We start from the raw sequence: 27,009 nt of genomic DNA on the forward strand, positions 1-27,009 counted from the left end.
AGCACACAAAACTTAAGTATCCTTTGACATAGCTGGAGTGTAAATGATGAACACTTCTCAATCCCCTGTAAAATAAAAATGGAAAACAGAATCCCAGGAATACAACTCTTAGACTCCTGCAGGCTTCTAGCCTAGCTTCTGGAGGAAAGGCCATTTGCAGCACTTAACTAGAAAAGGCCTTAAAATAGGCAAACTTTAGTCTATGGAATGTTATATGAAAACAAATATGTTTTTAAAGCCATTTAAAATAACCTCTTTGATGTAATATTAACATAAATAATTTGGTATTGAAGAAAAAGCAGTATTTTCAGTGAGTTTTTAAACTTTGACTTAGTGAAATTATCAAGTTAGCCAGTTTATTCAGCAGCACCAAGTTAACAATCTACACTATCATCATTTAACTGAATGAGGTGGAAGATGATGGGAGCTACTACAGATACTTACAGATACTACAATTACTTAATTACTTGGGAGTCATTCTGGTTTTCCTCACTGGAAAAATACCAAGAAGTAGCAATAGTTAGTAGACAGTACTTACATCTGTTAACTGTTCTGCTTGTGCAGAGCACATCAAAAAACTTCACTCTTCTCACATGAAAAGCAATGTCTGTATTCATTTCAACATCTAATAATCAGATGAACACAGTGAAAGTGGCAGCGCACATGAAAGAAGCTTCCATAGCTGGGTTATCCTTAAAATAATTTTAAAAGGTGTAAAAAGGTTTTTGCTCTGCCAGGATAAAACTGTGGTGAGAGGTTTAAAAGCGCCCTGCCCCAGCCCTGGATACAGCTCTCTGGTGTTCCAGTCTTCAAAAGACTCAATTTCCTGAGGCTGGGATGCACCTGTTAAAGACTTAAGTCTTGTTGGAATAAGCAGTTCCATTATTTTCATAAGCTCCCAAACCATTTTCTGCGAAGTAGGTTTTTTTTCTGAGCACATAAAAGAAAGTTAAGAGCAGCTGTGACATAAAATCCAACTGCAGCAGGGGGACTGGCTGGTACTTTTTAATAATCTAAACAAACTTGTTTTTATGATATATATATATAAATATAACTTGATACATGGCAACAGCACCCTAATATGAAACTCCCATCCATAGTTCCAGTTGTTCCATTTTGTAACTGAAACATTAGACTGAGCTAAGTCTTAGCATGTTTTTTAATCTGATACTTCAATTAAACATTCATGAGAACACTAAATTATTAACAAATATTCTCATTTAACCATCATACGCCAATGTAGAGAAAGGCAACATTTTGGGGGTTTAACAACAAGTTTGTGTAAACAACATTAAGTTCTAGCATATGTTTTGACATTATGAAAATACTATTTACAAATACGTTTTTCATTATCATGATAGTGAGTAGGTTCTGGGAAAAACAGCAATGTCAGGGAATTCATGTTCATTTTAAAGTAGGGGTCATTGACTGTGAAGCAAAGAATTGGAAGATAACAGCATAATGAAACGTTTTGCACTTCCACTCTTTTGCATTTCACAATTGGAGACATAATTACAAACTCTGAAAAGGTTGTGGCACAGTTATGCCCATGTCTGTGACAACAGGCACTTACCCGGATCAGTTACTTTATTCTCTTATGCCAGAGGTCAAAACAGGGCACGGCATGCAGTCGTACGTATTTGTGTCCATTAAAAGAACATTCCAGGCATCCATAGACTGTCTCCCTTTTAGAGCTTCCCATTCCACAGAGGACACAGGGGCCTTTGGGGATGTTGTTATTGAGTAAATTAATTCGGATATGAGAACCGTCTCTGAGATAGCTTGTAGAGAGATCAGTCATGCTTGCAGCTTTTTCATAATAATCTGCAAAAAGGTCCTCCAAGTAAGGATCAGAGTTAGCAACAATTTCCACTACTCCTTTATCTGAAAAAGAACACAAAAGAAAAAGAAGCAGTGATTTATTATTACATTACGATCTGTTGTTTAAAAATGACAGTTTAATTATAGAAACAACAACTTGTTCACAAAATTGTTCTAAGCATGCCATATAGGTTGCTTCCCATCAAAAACCTATGTGACGAAAATTTTTCTTCAGCTTCACTTAAGATACTGACAAAAGCCAGATTTTTTTGTATATGACCTATGTAATTATGTTTTTAGAAATATACCTAAAGGAAGGCATGAGGCAGGCTTCTCATAAATTGGTGCAAAGTCAAACCACAGCTGTGTACTTCCCTATTTCTATTTTTGCATTTCTACTTTTATGTTCTAAACATTGTAAATTCAGTTTTATTTCCTATTATTTACAAAAAAAAAAAAATAAATCCCACTAATGCTTAAAATGTTTAGAAAACTCAGAGGACTCCTTGTTAACCTCCTAGCAGATTTCTGAGCATCCAGATGTGCCAGGTAGGAACTACCTACCTTTCCCTTTCTCTTCAGGGACTGACTAGATTGAGTGAAGAACTTTTAGGCAGCTACAGTTCCTGAGATGTATCACACCCACTGAAGATTTATTCCTCTAGTATGAACTGGAGCAGCACTGAAAGCTTGCTCCATTGATCCTTTGATTGAGAATGGAGAGGAGAAAGGACACCTAAACAGAGCAACCTTTAGGACACATTTACTGCTCAGCATTTATCTTCACACTCAGATCTGCAGATTTCCAAAGTACTTGGACCGAGGAGTGTTACAAGTTTAAGATCTTGTTTCAAAGCTTCATACAGGGATCCGCATTTTTGTTGGATGCTATGTTCATATTGGAATAAAAAAAAGAGGACTATGATGGTACCCTGGCCATGCCCTGCCACAGGAACTTACTGCCTAAGGAGTACATTCAATTATTGCAGTTAATATTTAGTAATTCAGTAAGTTTGGTATTCAAACTTACAGTTTTTGCCCTCAAATATTACCGTAATTATAACTTGTATAATACGAGCTGTAAATGGCAAACACAAGAAATAGATTCAGTGTTAAGTTAGCAGTGTAACTATAGCTGTAACCTCAGTACCAGTTTATCAACAGCCATGAGTTTTAAGAGCTTCAGAGTTTAATGAACAGATCTGTTATTTCTGAGAGACAGGTTCTCAAATGTAAATTTTAGTAACTCTATTATCATTTCAATACTAGAAATTGGAAGGTACATTTTGCATCAAAATTTTTCTTTAAACATTCATCTTGCACAGAAATGAAAGAAACAAAGATACACTTTAAAATAAGACATTTGTATATAAATATCAATAGACATACTTCGATGAAACAAATTATTCTTTAATCTCCTTAACTTGATCAGTGAAGATGATCCAGATTTCTCTCTTTCAAATCCTCCTTTTGCAATTGGAGTCACACAGAGTTCTGCAAAAATAAAAAGTTTTTAAAAGGACTAAATATAAAGGCTATAATTGCACAATTTAATATGCTTTCTAATCAAGAAAGTTAACAGTGATTAAATTTAGCTTTTCTAATATTTTTAATGGCTAGTACAACTTTTTAATACAACTCTGCATGCAGTAATAGCCCACAGATTCAATGGGAATTTTTAACTGTCAGTTTTCAATTAACATCCTCAGGGCCTGTTTTGGTGTATACACAAATTATGGTCATGTTAAGGGGTCAGGACAGTCAGCATCATACCAATGGAAGCCCTGATTCTGAAGGACAAACATTCCTGTATTCTTACTTGAAAGTAGAAATGGAACATAGTAAGCGAGGCTGTGAGTTCTGTACTCAGCACTTCCAATACTGAATCAACTATTAAAACTTATTTTTAAATAAAAAGAAGTATGTATGTTTCTATCCATAACTTGAAAGAAAAACTTTAAGGTAAAATTTAAGCTATGAAAATTTTTTTGTTTCCAATTACTGCAATTATTTCCTTCCAAATAGCTTTAGATTTTTATATATGCAAATGATGTATCAGTCTGAAATTAAATCCCCAACAGAAAAAGAATGATACTGGTTTAGAAGTTCTGTACACTTTTTTCTTTACTTTTATCTTTGTATTTGCCTGTTTTATGCAAAACTGATCAGATTGTCTAAGAAACCTGTTCCTTGCCAGCTAGAAATATAACTGAGTTCCATGCAACCACAGAATTTAAAAAATACAAAGTCAAGCTAACTTTTAAAAAATGTTCCCACAGCAGACTATTTTCTAGCTCCTGCCTTGTTCATCTTTTCAAGCACTGTTTCTGTCAGAATGTCAGAATACTTATTCACATAAAATTAAAGCATCCCATTGAATGAGATCAGGGCTTAGGTATATCAAGAGCTTATGTGTATCAAGAGCAATAAAACAGTTTTAAAAATGTGTATCATTATAAATAATAGCAGTAATGACAGTAATTTACATCACTTACCGAAATTACCATCCAAATGAATGTAGAGTTCAAATACACTAAAAGCAATAGTTGTATGTGCAGGAAAAACAATGGCTTTGTCCCGCCCTTTATAATTCTGATCTTCAATTATGTGAAACTATAATTTAGAGAATGATCAAAAGAAAAAAAGTTATAAATTGAAATGAATAAATAAACATAATACTAATCTTAACTTCATATATTGAGAATTTTAATGCCGGGGGAAACTTTAAAATTGAAGATCAAATTTCACAACTAAAGAATTTTCTATTAACTGCTTTGCATTTTAATAAGTTTTGATACAGAGAGAGTAATTTGCATCACTTACAGAAAATTATGTGAAGGACTTATAAATAGTAGAAAGAGCGAAGTTAGAAGACTTGTAGGTTTAATTATTCAAACACATTGAGGGGGAAGGGGGAGGAAGAGCATAAGACATGGAACAAGATGCCAAACCTTCAAATAATAACCTGAAATTCCAATGTGTTACAGAAGATGACCATAATAATGAAAGAAAAGTTGTATGTTTATTAGAAAGCCAAACTAAGAAGTAGTAATTCCGCATTTTTGACAAGGTTTTACCCTAAGCAATGGCTCATTGTCTGGCCATCCCTTCATGCATTTCCCATCCCTCAGTCACACAAGCACTGCTAACCAAAGACCAACTTCTAAACCACTTTATATCAGTACAATATTTATTTACTTCAGATTTTTTCTGAGCTTACATTATAAAAATACAATTAAATCAAACCATAAAATTTATAAAAATTAGTTTTTTATGCTTGATCATTGGGTTACAGAACTTTGTCAAACATATTTACCCTCATTGTCTCTCCACGCATTCCAGTATGGACAGTTAATGAGCACTGCCTTGTAGTTCGAATACTTTCCATGACCACACACAAAATTTCCATCCTGCTTTTTCTTGATTGGTGGACTAGACAATGATCAAAGTTTATTTTTCTAAAATCAAGAGGCAGGAAGGAAATTCAGACATAAGTAGCAGTTTACAAAGCAGCTAACTTTAAGTCAGTAAATGAATCACCATAATGTCTGTTTCATAGCAGTAAAACAACCGACCAAGGAGATATCTGGAAGCTTAATACTGGTTTTCAGTGTTAGGGAACAGAAGAACTAAAACATTCAAGGAAAGACAGTATTTTACAGATGTTAGAGAGGATATCTGTGACACCCTGGAAAATTCAAAGCCTGTCCATCAGACTGATTTTAGTGCCATTAACTGAAAAAAAAATCCTGTATCACTTATAAACAATACTGAACAATCGTGAAACAAGTGTTTGTAGGAGAATTTCTACAAACAGTGACATTTCTATAACACTGAATCTTTTTTTCAGAAGCCTAGATGCTCTTTCCTCAGCCCCAGTTATTAATGATAATGCTTGGAAGTTACAAATAAACTAGGAAAAGGTAGATATGGAAGGAGAGGTTGCAGATACAAAATGGCATGCACTTCTTGGTAAAAAACAACAAGGTAACAATATATATTTGCAAATGCCAAATGTTGCATAATGCATAAATTATTTTGCATAAATAATTTACTGGGAAGCACTGCTGGGATTCACTGGGATGACATTGTTACCAAGGGACAATCTTTGAAATACAAAAAAAAATAATTACACCTAGAATTAACCACAACATGTTTGACATCTGTGCTAGCACCACAGGAACACCAAGTTCATTTTCACTGTCCACAACTCAACAAGAATGCTGGTAAAAGAGACTGAATCTAAAGAAAAGTCACAGAAGGTTATGAAAAATTCAAGAAGATAAACCTATTTTGATTTTTGCAGAAAGGGCTGTGTAATAGCTTCATAAAACCTCAAAGTACCTACAATGGCAACAATATATATGTCTCTCTAGTTTATCAAAGACAAAGAAATCCTATTTCTGAAACCTGAAGTTGGGTAATATTATTCAAAGTAGATTTCAAATTTTCAATACTATGGTATAGCACAGATAGGAGTTTGGATGACTCTTCCTCTCTGATTTTTTTTTTTTTTTTTTTTTCCTCCTCAGACATGCACCATAATTCAAAGAATTCAGAAAAATTGTGCAGCATGCATTATATACAGGTCATATGTCTAATCCCAGTGATCCAGCCTGATACCCTTGTAAATATCAGATGGTGACTAAAAAGAATAAAAACCTAACCACTTCAGACTTTCAACCTAACTGTATGAATCAGAATTATGGAAACAGAAATCAAAACACAGAATACAACCTTGTAGTAAGTTCTTTTAGTAATGTTGGTACTTCAACTTCGTGTTTGGTCACTATGCCAAACGAAGCTTTAAAGGCAACAGAATCTGATCCAGCAACATCAAAACCAACATCGTTCATTATCTGATTTCCTCTTTTGCCATTAAGTGAAACGTCTGATTTGTCTTCATAGTTGAGCAACTGGTAAGATGAGACACCTGAGTAAAAGAAGATATCCTTTGTGTGATGAAAAGTCTGAACACAGTATTTTCACATAGCAAGAATAAATAGTACCATTCCCACGTGCATAATCATTTGAAATTCATAATGATATGATATTCAGAGCTACACTGAGCACTTGTTTATTGGTGTTACTACTGATGATTGATGGAAAGAGTACATAGGAGTCCTGCATTTGACCACAGCTATTTTCAAATTTCTGTGTTCATCATTATTCTCCTCAAGAACTTCTACCTGTAACCATGATGCTGATAGATAAAAACTACACATGTAGTGTGTTCTGGCTTTAATGACAGGGGCTCTGAAACTCAAAATGTCTCAGTGGAGGCCACACAGAATATTAAAAACTAGGAATAAAATTAAAGCCACTGTATAAAAAATATTAGGGAATTCTGAATTTTGTCTAGGTGCCATACAAAGACCCTAATTTTTCATCATTTTTGCAATACATGAATGAGACATGGGTATGCCAGTAACATTAACTCTGCCCAGGGACTATGTCAGTTTATTTTGTAGGAAAACAACAGATTAATTCTAACTTGCTTGAAAGTTTGCATTCAATTATTGTAGAATCAAAAGGCAGGTACCAAAGCACCTCTGCAAAAATGTCTTTAAAATATCAAATAAATTTCCATTACACTAACAGAAAAAATACTAGAACACATTGGTTACTAATTTAAAATGAACACAGGGATTAGATGTCCAGAATCTGGGGTTTACTCCTTTTTTTGTTTTTAATCCTTTGAAGGTATTAGGATCAACTGACATTATGAAGTCACCTACTCTGAATCCTCTTTGTGTTTCTTTTTAACCAAAAAGAAGTTTCATATAGTTTTCATAATTCCAGAAGGATTGGAAATGCTTGTCTTTGTCACATAAAAAAGGAAATTCAATTACAAACCTCTTTGCTTACGTTAAAGGACAATAATTTTTGTGTATGAAATTTAACCTTTACAGAAAAGACTAGTAAGGTTTTGTGAGACTTTTTAATGAGATTTTGCAACCTTTTCCTCAGACTTTTTAAATGAGATTTTTGGAATTTTTTTCACTCAGGACAAGCCAGCTGAATTCTCCTGAATGTAAGACATAGGATTAAAATTTTTCTTATCATGTTTGTGTCCTGAAATCCCCTCTTGTGGGATCAAGTGGTATTTCTGTCTTCCTATACTCTTATTAGTTTGTCTCAGTAGAGTTTTCAACTTGTGCATTTGTTGTGCAATTAATATAATAAATAATTTTGTCAGAATCTACATCTTAAAAAAAAAATTAAAGGAATGAAACTGTTTCAAGAAAACAGAGCACATAGACATGAATTACACACTTTTCCAAGTGTGTACAGGAAGAAATAGGCAGTATAGTTCAATTTTGCACCTCATAATTCTCATAGAATCTCCCCAAATTTTACTCTACTGCATAGAAAAGGCAATTTAAAAACAGTTAAGCTCTTTAAATACACCACAAAGGTTGCAAACATGGGAAAAGTCCTATGAAAATCCAATTACATCAGTCAGATATAATAGCTGTTTTCAAATACTTCTGCCTGTGCAGAGCTCAGTTCAGCACCAGGGACTGCCAGCATGGAAGAGCTGCAGAACTGAGGCCATTCTTACTCACCTGAAAATAAGTATACAGAGAAAGGAGTACAATTCTAAACAAATTCTATGCAGCAAACAATCAACATACATCTGTCAAGAATTTGTGGTTTGTGAAAAAACAAGGCTTAAGTCAATTTGTTTAATACTAGTTTCAGATAATATCAAGGCTTTTTAGTATAAATTACTTTCATCACTCTTCTTCCAGAAAGTCCTTTTTTTTTTTACCAATTTTATTTGTACTTTTAAAAAAAAAATTATTACATGACAAAGCAAGAAAAATATTATTGACCATTTACTGAGGAAACATCATACTACCTGCACAGTTTAAAACACGTTTACTATGTATTTAATAGAAGATATCCATTTTTCCACTTTGAAGAAAGATAAAAATCTTACCTGCAGAAATTTCCTTCTCCCCTTGAAGAATGTCTTTTAATGTGAAAGGTGTTGAAGCAAATTTAGATTTTTTTGAAAGTGAACATTTTCTTTTTTTAATCACAAGGCTCAGAGGTTGGTATCTGTCAGCTTCACTGAGGCTGGGCACTGGAACTAATCTTCCTCCATCACCAACCTGTTTAACAAAGTTTTTGGTTGCAGCAGCAAACATATTATGACATTAATAATGATAATAATAAAAAGCTCCGTATCAAGTGTAGCTTCCAGACTTCGAGCCCATGTTCAATTCTTTTTATATTGTTTTTGCAAACAAATTAACATGCTTTGAAAAACAAAATCTGTCAAGCTGCTTTTTTTTAGACTGAATTATATTTCACTTTTAAAGAATCAACAGCATCTTAGCTACCTAATTTCTATGGTGTACTGTTTGAGACTTCTCTCAGAGACCTTCAGTTAAGCTCTCTAATTCTTCCTGATGAATAATGAATTACCAGTGTAAACTGAGAGGGAAATGGCACCCTTTTCTTGGCAGTTTATTACCGCTCTTTAAAAAAATCAATTTTTAATTTTTTTATTTTTTTCTGTTACAGAGACAGAAAACTAACTTCCATAAACTTCCCACTAGGAGTTATTGGTGTACTGCTGTTTGTTGGTTCCTTGCTGCAGCTGAATTCTGGTGTTTTAGCAGCACCAACAAAGCAGCCCAGACATGCTCTGGGAGGGCACTGGAATTACACTTTGATGAGCACAGGCAGCTCTGTGAGATGGTGTTACCTTTCACAGCACTGGCATCACCCACCAGGGAGAGCTCAGCTGGGGACTGAGCGCTGTGCTGGGCTCAAGTGTAAGATCAGAGCAGGCTGGGGACAGGGGGGAAACACCAGTGGGCTCTCATCATGTTTATCTCCTATGGACTTAGCTGTCTGTGACCCAAGGGCTAGGCTTGAGCTGCATGCATTTAGCTCAGACTACTGAAAACCTCATTAAATTGTGAGAATCATGCTAAATAATAAAAGTAAAATTGCAGAAAGGAATGTCAGTATTGATAGAGGAACAAGGAGCAACTCAAGGATCCAAGATACAAAGCAGCAGTGTAAAAGGACAGAAAGCTGAAAAGAAAGACAGACAGTAGAGAGCACTGTGGATGATATGTGAGAGAGGCAAAGGAGCTGACCCACCCTCATGTAAACAATTACTTGATTTTCTAGTAAGACTGATGAACACAGAACTGGCTAAACCTCGTAGCACTTCTTCCAGAGACTCCTTTTGCAGTTACAGTAGGTAAAGCATCAGCCACAGGCTTGTAAATTTACAGTAGGAATATTATCCCTGGTTGCCAGGTAATGACTGGTTTGATTAGCTTTTTTTTCTGAAGTAAGGTTTTCATGTGAAAGTATCTTAAGGACTGTTTTTATAATATGAACACCTATTTAAGAATTTACCACTTCCATAATATGTTTGAAGGTTCAGAGTACCAGGAAGTCCAGCAACATGGCAAAAAGAGAAGGGCATTACTTCAGCTATCTAAGATGAAAGGAAAGGCTGCTGGATCTTTCTGCTTACTCTAGAGGGTGCTGAAAAATCAAGTCAGGTTATATACAGACTTTGAATTGAAAGCATGGGAAAGGCTGCAATTAATTCTTGCTGTAATTCATACTATCTGAAAAACCCTGTGCATATTTACTCAATCAAAGCACATTAGCAGAACTGAAAAAGCTTTCAAAGGGAAGGAAAATCTAAGGGAACTTTAAAATTGCCCGTTGATCCTTGGTTTAGATGAATCCTGTATAGATACATTTGACAGGTTACTATTTTTCCTACAAATTATGACGATCAGCTGGCACTGTTTATTCAACATGCATTTGTATTTTTCTTACTCAGTATGTGGTCATAGATCATACTCAATCTGATCTAGCTAATTTTGATAATGAATAGTTTCATTTTATACGTTTACATGCTATTCCCATTACTCTAAGACCCTATAATCCATCATAAATGCTTCAGCCGATGTTTGTTTTGTCCTCATGCCACAGATCAGAGAACAGGAGTCCAAGTACAGTAACACTGCCATGTTCTGAAAACATTCACTAATTTTGCACATTTAAGTGAAGAATCTTAAGGTATTTCCCTGCTCCTTCAGCACTAGACACTTTTGTACTTGGCACATGTAGGTATTTGGTACCTATGAACTTCAGTGTTTCTGCAGCCCTGGCGTGCTCTCATTCTGGGTGACCAACAAACTAAAAACATTTAATTTCCAAGTGCATAAGTTATGCCTGAGTCATCACTGGAATAAAAAAAATCCTGCCTTGTCTTGCCAAGTAGTGCAGATGGAAGTCCTTGCTGACATTTGCTCCCTGGGGAGGGTCTGGGCTGAAATGTTCCCTCTGCACAGAGCCACAAAAGGGCACTGAGCAGGCCTCCCCTCTGCACCACCAGAAAAGCAGGGGGACTTTTCTAGCCTGGTTATCTGCCCCTGGAGGGAACAGCAAGAGAGTTTATTTCCTACATAGGAAAAGTTCTGTTTTTTCATCGTTGTCTTAGCCATGGAGTAGTAACATAGCAAATATTAGCTATATATAGTTGAGAATGTTTTATGCTTAAATATTGCATTTTTTTCCTTACATCGTATTGATATGAACATGGAGATTTTTTAAGAGTAAAATCTAGACAATCCTGCTCTCTGCATAGTGCTGGAAGATGCAGAAGTTTTTTTGTAGTTAATAGATAGTTCCATAATGATTTTTGGTTTAATATTAGAAAGTTATCCTACATTATCCCTTGCAGGAATGTTGGTAACCTGTAATTATAGAGTGTCTAAAGAGGCATTTATAAGGTGATCTAAGGTGGTGCAAACTAGAGATTTGTCCAAGGAACTGAAAATATGGAATTATTTCATTATTTTCAATCCAGAAATCTTAAACCATCTGTAATCCACTTGAACTGATCTGATTTTAATTTATTTCTTGTCACAGACAACCATATCATAAGATTAGCATGATTATCCACTTGAAGGGAGAAAAGAAATCTTAAGTGTTAACTGACTGGATAAACTTAGTTGGTGTTTCACTTGAAAGGATTAAACCCACAATCTACACCTAATTATGCTGGTAATTTGTTTAATATCTTCTTAGTGTATAAAAAGAAGCCATCACTTGCCAGATCTCCTGGAAACTGAACAGTTTAAGTGCCTTTGAACTGTATTATGTTTACCTACAGATCTCTGCAAAAGAACAAGTGCAAGAATTTGACATATTAAAAACAGCAAAAGAAAATGCTACTGAAAAAATTACTCACAAAATTCCATAACTTTCCAGCATATGGCATGAGAATTTCCCTAGAAAGCCAGGATCTGTGCAATACAGACACTGGTACATTTCAGGAGGTAACAAAAATAACATTTTATGGGACAAAATACGGCCCTCATTACACAATTTGCGGTTTTTTCCAACAACCTGAGTGAGTTTAACAGCATTTGACTTATTTGATTTTTATTTTTTAAGGTAGCATTTGTCTAGAGATTCTCATGTATGAGCAAAACTGGGTAGTTTAATACCATGATATTTTAATACCTGGTGGTTGTTTTACATGCTCTTCCACAGAATTACCTTTCAGATTCCAAACCTTTGTTCATGGACATACAGATTACTTAATCTATATTTGGATATGTATATATATATATAGATTACTTAATCTATATATGGATATGTCTCCATCTTTAGAGTCTATGAAATGTCTCAGCTTTTGCTTCTTTGTAACTTTGTAATCCCAGTATTAAGGGCAATATTATCAATGGACAGATGGATGTGTTAGCTGTAAAGCCTTTAGCAAAAAGAAATGTAAAAAGTAAAAAAAAAGTAGTCCTCCAGGACAGATTTGCCAAGATAGTATATTTGCACTTACCACCTGTGAGAAGCAGGCACATCTTTCAGCTCAGTCTGGAAACTGACAGCATCTTTTTGCTCAGTAAGAAGATATTAAATAAATTACCAGCATAACATGATGTAAATTTTCGGTTTAAAGTTTTCAATACCAGCTCAGTTTATCCAGTCAGTTAACGCTTAAGATTTCTTTTCTCCCTTCACCTTCCAGCTTTTATTTGTTACATAAACATTACTGTATACAACAAAGGTACTTTCCTCACATAGCATTATTAGCTTGTGAAGACAAATCTAGAAAAAAACAAAGCAGTGTGACCTAAAGAATGTTTAATGCTTCCCTTCCTTTGAAGGATGATGCCCAAATGGCTAAATCCTTTTTAACCATCATCTGTCAGCAGGTGTGCCTTTGTGAGAGGACACCTTTGTGGGCTTCCACCTGTATGAGGGTATAGAACTGGAGACGCTTCTGTGCCACTGTATTTGAAGAAAAGTTACAAAACGAAGGATTTTTCGACTATGTTATAACTCACATTGTCCATGCTAAGCTGTCTGATGGTGGTGGTACAGTTACATCTATATGAAACTTCCTTCAGTCATAGACAGCTTGTTCCTTGCTGCTTCTCCTTATGTTTTAAACTGAGCAGCAGGACTGCTTTCATTTTTGGCATTGACACGAGCTGTTCACTGATATTGGGCGATTACCCTCTGTCTGTGAAACTTCGAGAGTAAGTGGCTGTGCTAATGTACCCCTTCTCAGGGAAGAACTGATTATTACCATTACAAAGTACTCTCAGATCTTTGCATAGAGTATTTATAAACAGATAACATTACATCAGTAGGGCATGAAAGAATTCAGCAGCCTCTTTCATAATCACCTCTATGTTTATTCAGCCTGTTCCTTTTCATGCTACAATATCTTCATCCAGTTTCCTAATTCATTCTTTTCACACATGTAGGCATAAAGTAATAGACTTTCAGATATTAAACATTTTAACAGACAGGTGACATAAAAAATTCTTGTCACTAAACATAAAAAGTAGCCTTATACTTTTATTCTAGGCCAGTTGAACAGCATTTAAATGAGATCAGGTCTTGAACTAGAACTGAAGGATGGACATGCTTTTGTGCTTTATCTCCTGAATTTCTTTGACTGCTAAATGTAATGCAAGGCCCTCAGAAATAACCTACTAAAAGAGAAACTTAAAAAGACACTTGACACCTTAAGTTTTATCAGTTGAAAGAAATAATCCGGCATCCTTACCAGAACTTGTATTCCATCTTCAGTCCAACAAGTAACTTTTTGAGAATGTTTAATTATAATTTTTTCCTCCACTGACTTGTCAAAAAACGTGCTCAAGAAGCCTAGGGTGGTTGTGAAATTTGAGCTAGTAATTAGTTTATTTTCTTTACTGAAGGAAATGTAGCCAGACCCTCATCAGTGAGAAAAGGTACTGTATATTTGGTTCTGCTTTGGCACTTATCCTTGTAATTACAAACATAATCTAATGTACTCACATCACAGGCAAAAAGCATCTTCACAACACATTCATGTCTGTAACATGCATTTATGCACAGCTTTTTTTCCCCTGAATTATTTAAATATAGCATTATTAATATGCACTTGGGATATAGATATGGGATATACAACCTAACCTGTCTCTTTATCCACTCTAAGTTAAATCTTAGACATAGCTCTCAGAAATAAAAATGACAGTCAAAATATAAGACATTTTATTTGCTGCCCTTAAGTAAAATTAGACTCACTACACAACTAAAATAGAAAACCTTCTCAGCTAGCCCCTGGCACTCTGGGTTTAAGTCATATTTCAGCTTAGTTTCTCTCAACTTGACTTAGTAACAATTACTTACCTGAAAAATAATTTTCCATATTAAAGTGCAGTGGTTTTTTAACACTTAGGCCAACTTAAATATTTAATGAGATCATGAGGACTTGGAGAACCATAATATGTTGGCTGTGCAAAAATGCTATGTATCATCATATCAGAACAGATTTTTGTAGCAGCAGTGAAACTTGGAACAGCTTTCTGTGGGCAACTCCTTTAGCTGAGTCAGAATGAAATCCTGTCAATAGCTTCCCACTCTGTCTCACTTCACCACACCACAGCGCCTACGTGTTTGTGGTTATGAAGAAGCATCACCTGTCTCTTGCTTAGATTAAATCAAAATATGTAATTTACTTTCATACCTAAAGTAAGAGTTTTTGTGCTAAATTAGGTGTCAGATTGCTTGTCCTGCCTCTCAGGCCTCTCATGCTCTATTCCCAAAGGTTTGTTGTGTTGATTTTTTTTTTTATCAATTAAGTAATGACATTTCACTCATGCACAGTAATTCTACTGAGTCACAGTCATCCAAAGCACTCAGAGGTAAAGGACAGGTCTCAACTGGACAAATGTGAAAGCAGAGCTGAGTCTCACTTGTGGAATGGTTTAACAGGGCCCATGAAGTGTGCCTGTGCCTCAGAGCACGGGTTTGGACAAGATGTGTACACTTGTACATGTGTACAATGTAGATGTGACACGAGGCAGAAAGCACTGCCATTCATGGAAAAAGCCTTTTCCCTTCCTTTGTAATTGCTTCTACTCAGGCAGCATTCCAGACTGTTTGAACACTTGTTCTTTTTGCAATGCCAAGAAATAACAGAAACCTTAATTCTTCCTCCCAACCAAATTCTTATTTTTTTATTATGCTTTCATTCTAAGGGCTGAACAGCTGACAAGAACATATAATGGAAAAAAAAATCTCAAAATCCCACATACTGTTATTTTTCCAAGAGGCCAGACAGGGTGGGTGTCAAGTAATTTTTTTTTCTTTCCTTTCCACTTTTTTCAAATCTATTAGAGAACATCAGGAACAATTTTTTCTTTTTTCTAAACCCTCTCTCAAAACTTGAGAAGCATTGTGCAAGCTCCCTTTAATGACAAAGAACAAGCTGAAGTGAGGAAAAAAAAAAAAAAAAAGGCTGTTATCAGCTGCAGGATGAAGCTGTAACTAGGAACTGCCAAAAAGAAAATTACCTTGAGACTGTAGTTGGTAGCTCCTGACAGATTTAAGGAAACTGCATAAACAATCACGTGGGAAAAAGTTTTATAAAAATATTCCTGCAGTGGAAAAAGGTTAGAAAGGAAAAGCCACTGATTCAGTGCTTTTGCTGCCCCTATCACCCACTTCTTCAAAATCAATCTATAAAATATGTATTAAGAATTTTATGATTAATAATCAGATAATCTAACTAGTTACAAATAGTTTACTCAAGAACCATTGCCTCAAGTGTTTCTTATATTAATAAATCAGAACACAGATGCCAGGAGTTTAAACAGTGTACATTAAGATTTATTAGAACAAGCACTAATAGCAGCAGTGTACAGAGTGATGGAGACAATGTACTGTATGCACTGAACAATAGTAATTATACAATTGCACTTCTTCATAGATCTATTAGAAAATGCTTTTCAGTAAACAGTTTCCCAAATCTAGCATTGTTTGGATTTGCCTCTGAGGAAAAAAAAATACAAAAAATATGCTTTATCTTTTTTTTTTTTTTTTTTTTGGTAAGGCATTAGCAACATTCATTGGCAGGCTACACAAGTCATTTGTACATGCATTATCCAATTACATTGCAACAGGTAAAAGAGCATCGTGTTTCCTCAAAAATTAGAATTGTGTGTATGTTTTGGACATAATATCCTGGAGAATCTGACTTAACCTGAAGGAAACAGATGACATCTTTTGTTACATTTTAGAGCACAACAAAAACTATAGCATAGCCAAATTCACCTTTTATTTCCTACCAGAAGCTGTAGGACATCCTTCAGTTGGAGTTGGTGTTATGGGTATCAAGTGTACCACATACATCACTGGAATAAAGTCTTTATTATTATTTCTTGTTTACTATTCCCCCCACTACCACCTCCCTGAATCATGTGGCCAAAGGATGCTCAGCTGTAATCAACATTAACTACTGAATGAGCTTGGGTTTTATTGCATGAGAGGTAGTCAGTGTGAGGCCTCATCTGCTCTCTGGATTACTACAACAGTACGTTCAAAACCAACTTACAAGTGCAAAGACACAGAATAAGTGTTGCAGCTGCATCACATGGAAACTTAAAACTGTTTTACTACTGCTTTTTTCTGGCTAGGTTTAATCTCAGAGGTAGCCAGAGAACTCAAAATACCAAAAGAAAGCAGTTCTATGTATGTGCTAAAGCCTAGATGGAGAGAGGCACTTTCTCACATTCATCCTTTTCCGGGCTAAGATTAAGAGCATGCTCCTACTCTGCCACATCCTGCTCCACAAATCAGAAAGATTAGACTCCTTTTTTTTGACTGGCATACAGTACTAGCAACCCTCAGCTCTGGGCTGGCACCATCCTGGGGAAAGTATAGGGAAACAGGAACAGGGATTGCAAATATTCTTACGATTAAGCTTGCCAGAATGAGATATAGTATGATAAACTGTAATTGTTTTAATGTACTGTTCTTTATTCCAATGTCATACCTAAATGAGCTTTGCAGAGACATGAAGATAAGTTGTTTTTAAAACCACGAGCTCCAGAATAAGGTTCCAAAATGCAAGAGAGTCAAAGGAAAGTCAAATATATTGCTTGGAGTGGCAAGCAGTCAAACCAACTGCATTCACACATTTTATCTTCCACAACACGGTGCACATGTTCAAAATTAAGCTTAAGGGCAACTAGTTGAATACCTAGGCTTAACTGCACATTAGGCCTATAGCTGAAATAGATTTGGGCAGCTAGATCATCCACTCACCTGGAAGCTCTCTGGGTTCCACAGAGAATGGAGTACCAACAGCAGCTCAGCCTCTGTGTAGGTGCTCATTTGTTTAAGCTAATTTTTCCTAATTATGTAGGAATTAGAAATCAAGTGCTACAAAACCTGGAGTAACCAGAAAAGCTGGTGCATTGTTTTCTTAGGCATGTCACTGTAAAGTGATTTTGTTTGAGCTTAAGCATCTACTCTTTCAAACTGATTTAAATGAGACCTGTGTGCAATGTTAATGCTAAGAACACATTGATGCCTGTGTAACGTCAGTCCAAGCAGATGGAACAGGGAAAAAAATCTCATGTGCGCTGCTGATTAACTCCTGCAGTGCAGTAAAATTCTCCAGGTTTGGAATACGCAAATCACATCTTTATTGCTCCTCAGCTGCTGATGTTTACTAACCATAAGCAATAAAATCACTTTTTCAGGCATAATCAGCCTGTATTTGAAATCAGAATTAATAAGATGTAAAGAAGAATCATCATGAAGACATCCCAAACTTGTGAATAGTCAAGAAGAGATGAATGCATTTGCAGGAAATCAATCAAGAACCATTAACAACATTTTTTTTTAATGTTAAATTACTGAATATACTACAAAGGTCCAAACTTATGCTTTTAAAAATTGTGTTACTATAAGTAGCTTATATAATTTTCACTACATATATCTGAAAATTAATTTTCTATTACTTAGAGTTACTTAGAAATTATGGTACTGATTTTTTTTCCAGTATCCTATTCTTTGTCATCTCATTATGGAAGTCCACAGCAAACTTTTGAGTATAAAATTGGGAGTGCTGCATGTGAGATTTAATACTGAAGTATTCAAAAGACAATGCATTCTGCAACATTTGGGTATCTAGGTAAAAATAAATGCTTCTCACTATCTTTCTTTTCCTTAATTTTTTTTTTGCTGTTGGAAAGCAATAGAAAAAATTTATCTGTTGCATCCAAGAACACATAACCTTCCTCCATACAGTCTGTTATTTCCCTTTAAAACAGATACTATCTACTACCCAAAAGCAGCACTGGCTCTATACATTACACTTCTAAAAAGCAACTTTTTGCCTTTAAATTCATCTTAAAAACCACAAAGCAAGTTTCTGCTTGCCTTTGTACCTGACATAATAGTATAATCAGAGTAGAAAGACTCTGAGGATCTCCATTCATAGGTAAGCTACCCAAGGAGGCATACAAGGAAACAACAGAAATAGTTTGTTTTGCTTGTTTTTTTCCAGAAGGAGCACATGGATACCAGCAAAGAATGCTCTTTAAGCTGCTTAGGTTCTATATTTTGGCCAGCAAAGAATTGGCACAGCACAATCTACCATCTGAAAGGTTGTTAAAAGCAAAGAAGCTCAGTAAGGCAGTATAAAAATGACAACTAATCTAAACCTTACTCTTCTAATGGCATGCTCAGAATTTGAGCAAGGTAAAAATACTAACATTTACAACATTTCATACATGTGCGCTTGGGATGTGATCACACCCAAAAAGGTGTGACATTATTCCCAATTTATATTAGCTTTGTGCAAAACTGAGAGAAAAATACAGAATTCTTTGCTGTTTAAATATTGAGGAATTATAAATCACCAGTTAATTTTACAAAGAAAACTAGATAGAGACCCAGAGAAGAGTCTTGCTACTGGTTGCAACAGATAAAATATACATGACAGAACTATCATGGCAGTACAGAACTATTATAATAATCTTTCTTGATGCTACAGCAGTTCCATTTTATGAAATTTTCATTTTCATGTGCTAAATAAAAGACAATCTAGCAATAACAGATAAGGAACAGGTAGTTTGCTACGCAATTCTGGGGAAGAAAAATATTTCACACATCAGATGCTGGCAGCTTGATTTCTTACTTATTTTACAGTAAGTAACATAGACCCAAATCCATATACAAAGAAGAATCTCACTGGAAAAGCCCACTGATATTTATTTTTGGCCTGAGGGTGAAATTTTAGTGGTCCACCCTGAGAAGTGGATGTTTAGCATGGCATGAACACCACCCTTCACATCTGCAGAATTCCAAACATGGTTTACCTTTTAAAATTATAACTTCATGGGATTAATTCTTAGTGTGGAAAAATGTTTGAAAGTAAATAGTCTAGAATTATTAAGAAAGAACAAGAACAGTGTCTTTGCTAATTAGAAAGCTTACTAAGGTAGAAGTTGTCATTTTGCATTTTTGCCTGCATAACAAAACACATTCATCAGCACTTATTTTTCTGCTCAGTCAGGTCTTCTGTGAGACTCAGCAGAAAATAAAATTTATTGTGGTCTCAATTTGCTATACTGTATCTCAACTACTAAAGAATACCAGTAACACTTATTTCAAAAACTAAATAGACTTGTTTTTTAATATCAAATTGGAATGACAATTTTCAATGTCAACTTCAAGACAGGGGATGAAGTAATTTAAATATACTTGTTGTGATCCAGTCCAAAATATTTTATAAAGTAATAAGCAAACACAAGTATAATAGAAGAACTCATCTGTATTTCTTCCACATAGTTAAAGAAGCTATTCTGAATTTTCCTTTCTGTGGAAAATACTGACGATTAACCATGTATTCACTGTTAATATTACCCAAATATTCCTTGTTCAGGTGACATTAATAAAGTAAGAGGGAACATTCAGCACAGAACTACAAGACAAGAAATCTGAGTTGGCAGTCCTGACTCAACCACTGATTGCTTTTGGTGGACATGATAAAGCAAGCCTTGGGACAGAAACACAATCCTAAAAATAGATGCAATTTCAGAATGAGAGGTTGCATGTGTGACTACACTGACTGGCACCACAAGCAAGTAGCTCAGTGAAGAACAGTTCTGGCTGAATATTTGCCACAGTGTTCTGCTCTTGTAGAGCACATAATTTTGATTCTCAGAGAATTTACCAACTTCTGAGTTTCTGAAGGAATTTCCTCACCTCTTCCCATTTTGCATGCCTAATGTTCTGGGTGAGCAACATTATCCATCAGCGTAAGATATCCTCTTTCATTAATGCAGACCACTAAAAGTAACAGTCAATATGAAAATACATTTTAGTGTTTCACAGGAGATGTCTGAATCATTGCTCCAGGAGTACCAATAAGTAGCTTTACCATACTTCAATGAATTATTCATAGGCCAGAAAGAACATATTACACACTGCTGATTATATTCAGACTATGTAACTCTCTTTCTTGTCCACGTTACCAAGACATCTTCAGCCAAATTCTGGCTACAGTCATTTTTTATTTATAAAAGGAGTAATAACTTCCCTTCACCTTCAGCATTAATTCTGAGCAAATGTCTCCAATCCTCCCCTTTTTCATGCTGTCATGGATCAGTGGAAAGAAAAATGGTATTATGATAACCAGCCTGAAATGAATTCAGCAGCTCTGCTGACATTTTAATTCCTACAAGTTAGAAAACTTTCTGCTTTGTTAACATCTCACATCAACAGAGCTTCTGTGACTAGTTTTGTCATTCTGCATTGTTGTCTCTCCCTTGCTTTTCTTTTCTGATGTTTGACAAAGATTGCAAGAAAAGTTAAAAAAAATAAATTAAAAAGAAATAGAGATGATGAGTTTATAGTGCCACAAAATTTGACAAAGGAGTAGGCTGGTATATAAAACACAAGTACATCAATATTACTTTTTAAACTTGCAAGAAACTGTATAAAAATCCTTTTATAAAGATACTTCTCAGTTTAATGGAAATAACATAGTTTATACTAAAGCCAATGAATAAAATTTTATGTACCCTAGTTTAAGAGTAAATAATATATCTGATTTTGTAAGTAGATTCCTTACAATATATAATATAAAAATAAGATAAATTGCTGTAAATGTGCAATTTCTCTGACCTTACTCAGATTTGCAGCATTCTCCTGGGTGCCAGTCACTGTTGTAATGAAGCTTATGGAGATACTCTCCATAAAGAATAATCATTTATTAACACAGTCTAGATTCTTCCATGTAAAAAAAAAATAAAAAAGAAGTAAAAAAAAAACCCTCTTTCTTCATGAAAATACTGACTGGTATCCGTATTGCCATAAATGTAACCAGGAATGGTGAAGCAGAAAATTATACTACTTTTTATATTAAATATACCTCAAAATTATCAATATACGTACTGAAGCTTAAATTCAAGCTTCACACAGTTTTGGTGACTGTTACTCAATGACAGACAGAAAAAAAAAAATGTCAGTGTTTTTCAGTCCCAGTAGCTGCCAAGGTAAGTGGTTATGACATAGCAAATGTCCTTAGCTTTCTCATGGGTCTGTTTATAACACAAGGTTACCAGTGAGGCCATTCCAGTGTTTCTGATACACTTTTTTAATATTAATCTTATTCCCCCAGGTGGGCAAAACTCTCTAGCTTAACCCCTCCTAACATTTTAGCATATGAAAACAGATACACTTTCAGATGGATTTAATCTGAAAAACTCTCATTTGCTTTAATTATGCAGCTCCATTATTGCTAATGGCATCTAAAAATGTTCATTCCTCAGATTTCAACTGCAGCAAACCCATGTAAAATAGCTATTGTTTATTGTTGCACCAGACAATGTCTAAATTCCTGTTAAACAAGGAGAGCACACCTACCTTCCCTATACTAACAGGCCTTTACTAGTGAGAGCAAGTTTTACAAAACAGAGAATGGATATATTCAGCCCTCTTGGTTATTGTGCAATTGCAAATTAACCTCTCCTCCCCTCCAGGGCATTTCTAAAACTTCTGATTTTTTGGAGGAGAAGCTCAGTGTAAGACTGCAACTGTGCTGAGCTCCAGTGGTGAGAGGTGAGAAAATCCCATCCCTGCATGGGGAACAGAGGACACAGCCCAGATGTAAGGTGCTCACAGGTGCCCATGGGGGCAGGACCAGCGCTGGTTCCTGGTTTGCCTTAAGGTTTGTGTAGTTTGTTTCCAAAAAGCACTGGCAGTGCTCAGTAGGGAATTAAGGATAGTATCTTTCAACACTGTGCCATGTTTCCATACTGCAATACTTTACACATGTCTGGCATGTGTTACTCACATAAAACCCACAGGTGCCACATGGGCTTATTCAGAGGCAGAAGTTCAAAAGGAGGAAAAAAGAAGGGTAACATTATTTGTATGATGAAGAGTATTGTAGTGGGAATTGACTTTTAAAGCCAAATACAAAGAAGAAACTTACATCTGTCTAAAATTAGAATGGGTGCCTAGATGACTTTTTAATCACAGTGATACTTCATGAAAATCAACTCAAATTGTCTTTTCCTGTGAGATAAAAATTTCTAATATGCCAAAACTCTGCCATCTCAATAATACTAATCTAAAATAAGAATGAAGCTATTTAAATCTTTTAAGACATTGCATTTGATGAAAATAGCTACTATTACCTTATCATATCCAAAGTACCAGAAGAAGGAAGAAATTAAGGTACACTTTAAAAATATTAATAGAAAGCACAGCCCATTATTGTGAAACTAAAGCATAAGTATTGTGTATTTTTATACAGAAATAAGTGTTTTGAGAAAACACAGGGGAAAAGCATATGTCTTTGAACCAAAAGAACTTCTTAAATGGCATAAAAAGTTTTACATGTCAAATGATTTACACTAATTTTCAACACTTACCAAGAATATAGCAATTAAATCTACTGAGTTGGATAGTATTTTTCATGCCTTCCAAAAGGAAATACTGCCTGGATGAATGGAGTGAGTTAGGCTGAAAAATGCTTGAATCCCAGGCTTGAAGGGCACTCAGTGATCAGTAGTTTGTGCCCTGCTGGCAGCCAGCAATGAGAACAGCCCTGCAGGGGTCAGTTCTGTGGCACTGTCAATCAACATCTCACCAGTGACCTGGTCAGGGACATAACACTACATGATAACTAGTTCACAGATGACATCAAATTAGGGGGATGAGATGGCATGCCAAATGGCAAAGCTTCAAGCAGAAGGACACTGCTCAGCTTGAGGACTGGGCCAGGAAACGCTTCACAAGGTTCAATAGGAGTGAAAAAGTCCGCTCCTGAAGCGGAAAAATCCCACGTGCTGCAAAGAGATGTCTGAGCAGCAGCCCTGCCAAAAACCAGCAGGCATCTGCAAAAGGTGCCAGGCTGCAAAACAGCCAGTGGGTGCACTCTCTTTGCAGCATGGGATACTCAGCTCTGCACTACGTGGGCATCCATCCTCTCTCACTTAATGAAACGTCACAGGTTGACTAAAAATTATAATTTGGATAGAAGCCCTGTACCTATCCACTTTAGAAACAGCACAAAATATTCCATGATGTCTGCCAATGTTGGAGAAAAAAATGCAATAACAGATTTCGCACAGAATACAGAGAATTCTGCATTACAAGAAACTGCTTAATGGTACATATGCTTGAACTTTTTAATTTCTGATATAGAATGCAAATATCTTGTGTTGCATCATTTTGTGTCTTTTCTACTTACTAATTAACTAATTTAACATCCACTTGGCTTAGAAAGTGCCTTCAATAGAAAGATTCAGCATATCACAGATTTTCTAGATTTTAAAAATGTTAGCGTTATTTTTCTTTAAATGAGTGTCAAATAAGCATCTGTAAAAAACAATTCAGTGATAGCATTTTTAGTGCCCACCAAGTTTCAGATTGTGTTGCAAATAATGACATTCACAGAGATCTGACAGAATGCTGTAAAACTAAAGACCTTCCTTCTGTATTTAAATTAAAGATTTGAGGACATGCAAATGTTCTTGCAGTCATACACACATAATACTTCCTAATATCACGGTGAACTGCACACAAAGACTGGAGCAAAAGATGGGCAAATATTTAATAGAGTTTGCTTTAAGGAAAACTACATAGAATAATTAATTGCTGTTTTACACACAATGTGTCAATTTGATTCCTAGTGCAATATTATTTAAGCAAGTAGGATGACCTTAACCAATATTATTTTAAAAAACAACTTTGATGTATTTTCATTTTCTTATAATAAAAATTGCAGAGCTACAATAAGAATAAGACAGACTAGGTTCAGCTAGGAAAGAGAAAGATAACATTCTTTGAATGACTTAAAATTTTCTTTGGAAGAAATCCCATTAATCTACACAGGGACTTTTATACCAAATTTCTATAAAAATTCATGAGCATCCACAATTCATGAAAAGTCTACTTAATATTTTCTGTAGGTTTCCATAGTTCTTTCTGATAACAGAATAGTGTGAAGAAATTGGAACTGATTAGCAGCTAGTTGGCCTGCTAGTTACTTTGCTATACAATTAACAGGGAGAATTAAATTAATATTAAATAACCAAAGCAATCTCAGTTGTATAGGAACCTGACTGAAAAAATAAGCAGGCAGAGAGGTGGGGATGTGTAGTAATGCACTGACAACAATTCAAGTAGCTATGCTGGCATATCACATACCTATCTAGTAATTTTATTTTTGGTCTCAGGACTGGAATCAATCTTAAATAGAAAATTTGTATGTTATGTATGGGCAGAAAGGAATACAGAGTCTGTGCATGAAATCTAACCTGTCATCACTGGTGGGATGTATAACACATGCACAAATGGAAGACTAGATCATACCACATGGAATGTAGCTCTTATCTAATAAATTACTGTTTTTTTCTTTTACTAAGGTCTGCCCTCCAACTGTTTAATGTTTCAGAGATTTTCAAATAGAAAGTGCCAAGTCTTCTCCCACTTATATTAACTGAGGCTTAGCAACACATAAGAGACTTTGTTTTTAATCAAAAAATATAGAACCACCTTATGAAAAAATGTAAAGTGTATTTTGCACAAAAGCTGTTTTGGCAACACAAGCAGAAGTTGTTAGCTATAGCACGTGGGGGCCTCTGCCATACTCTCAAACATAAATTTAGATAAGAAAAGTGGATGGGGGAAAAACTGAGCCAGGAAAATAAACACTGTGTGTGGCAGAAAAGTTACATGTACAGTATTATCCAGCTTCTGGAGAGAAGCCAGAGACCTTCACATGAAATCTTTCTGTGCTTTTAACACTGTTGCAAAGCTTCAGGGATTTCTAATTGTATAAACAGCTATGGGAAAATGAGATTCACTGAGAGGTCTATGTCCAGCCAGTACTAAACGTGATGACTGCATCTTAGCATCAGTCATTTAGAATATGAACTATCTGACTAGCGACTCATATGCATTTACCAAAATTGAAATTCAACCAGCCAGCAGTTTCTTTTCAGTCTGATTATACAGTCAGCATCCCAAAGCTACAGCATGTACAGTAGATCTCATTCCTTTGAAATACAGTCAGATGTTTGGTTATCTTTTGACTTCAAATAATGCAGGTCTTCCAGTATTTATATTGTGATAAAATTCTAGAGCTTTAAAAATCTGCTCTTCACACAAGCCTAAGCATAGATATTTTAAAATTACTTAATGTACATCTTCATATTTTGTTAAGGCATGAACAATGGCATATGAATGGGAACAGCTTCCGGAAAAGCATATCTTTTTGACAAAGGCCAGTCCAAGCACATCACACCAAAGGACTAACCTGTGAAGCCAGAAATGACAGTGTTGTGACCCAAGAGTTTTTAACAAAAATAGTTGGAACAAAATGGATTTTTTCTCTTTTTCTTTTTTTTTTTTTAATTTAAATTGTATTACTCTTAATGTCTGTTTAAAGCACCGGTTTCAGTTTTGCGCTTACCACCTCTTCCGAGTGACTTTGGATAACTCATCTGCTTCTTTATTTATGAGCTTTCAGTGTATGAAACTTTAAAAAGTTTCTGTTTCTTTTTTTTTTTTTTTTTTTTTAGTTTTGATGGCTGCTGCAAAATTAGAAAGATCCAGAAGTGGTCAGGGGCCTGGTCTAATGCACTTCCAAAAGTCCATTATAAAGATGAATATAAATGCGTATGATATGGTTTTTCCGTAGACCCACAAACCACGCTTAGCTATAGGAAACATATTGTGCATAGTTATTTTTTTTCTTCAGAGTGATATGTTTACTAGGTCTACATTCTCAGTTTACCAGAGTACGGGAATGTCTACTTTACTAAAACCAGGATCTTTTCGCAGTTCCCAGTAGGTTTCATTGGTAACCCAGGCTTCTCTCTGATTAGCATCAATAACTTTTCTGTAGAAAGAGAAGGAAAAACAAAGAGAGAGATAAAGAGATGAAAAACGTTTTGACCATAGATATTGTTCTTATGTAATATAAAATCAAATTCCACACTTCTTTGATCTAATCCAATATTAAATCAAATTTCATATTTCTAAGAGACAAGAACAGCCAGGAATTTAAAAAAATCAACCTCTATCTATATCAAAAGCAGAAAACAGCCGAGACTGAAAATCTGTTGTTTGATCTGTGCGAGCAGGTCTTAAGAGCCACATAAAACCCCTTTGTCAACTACAGATTCTGATTATGTGAAGGGCATTATCCAATAGATACAACTTGCAGAATATAAGCCTTTAACCATTTAAATTTTTTGTTCTTCTCTGAATTTTGCTTACATTATGCTACAACTGCATCAAGCATATTCAGTCCTTCCACTTTTAATTCCCAATGTTAGACATGAGGCTACTTGGCATGACTAGTCCTTG

At 35.2% G+C, this 27,009-nt stretch overlaps 2 protein-coding genes across 6 annotated transcripts in view; both read right to left on the reverse strand.

Annotated features, from left to right (window-relative positions):
* Positions 1–1,141: 1,141 nt before the first annotated feature.
* On the reverse strand, positions 1,142–8,978 carry PJVK (pejvakin). Its single transcript, XM_015635544.2, has 6 exons — positions 8,768–8,978; positions 6,559–6,754; positions 5,138–5,279; positions 4,317–4,434; positions 3,211–3,315; positions 1,142–1,884 (listed from the first exon to the last, which is right to left on the reverse strand). Exons 1-6 carry the CDS (start codon positions 8,976–8,978, stop codon positions 1,583–1,585), a joined length of 1,074 nt encoding a protein of 357 aa, XP_015491030.1. The 3' UTR covers positions 1,142–1,582.
* Positions 8,979–15,977: 6,999 nt separating this feature from the next.
* The window catches only part of OSBPL6 (oxysterol binding protein like 6), a 56,874-nt gene continuing 45,842 nt past the window's right edge, over positions 15,978–27,009 (reverse strand). For all 5 annotated transcript variants that reach the window (XM_015634952.2, XM_015634953.2, XM_015634949.2 and 2 more), the window contains one exon: positions 15,978–26,539. In XM_015634952.2, coding sequence (XP_015490438.1) covers positions 26,431–26,539 — 109 coding nt within the window. In that variant the 3' untranslated portion in view covers positions 15,978–26,430. The remainder of the gene's footprint in view (positions 26,540–27,009) is intronic.

This window comes from Parus major, chromosome 7 (assembly GCF_001522545.3).
Source record: "Parus major isolate Abel chromosome 7, Parus_major1.1, whole genome shotgun sequence".
Lineage (NCBI taxonomy): Eukaryota > Metazoa > Chordata > Aves > Passeriformes > Paridae > Parus > Parus major.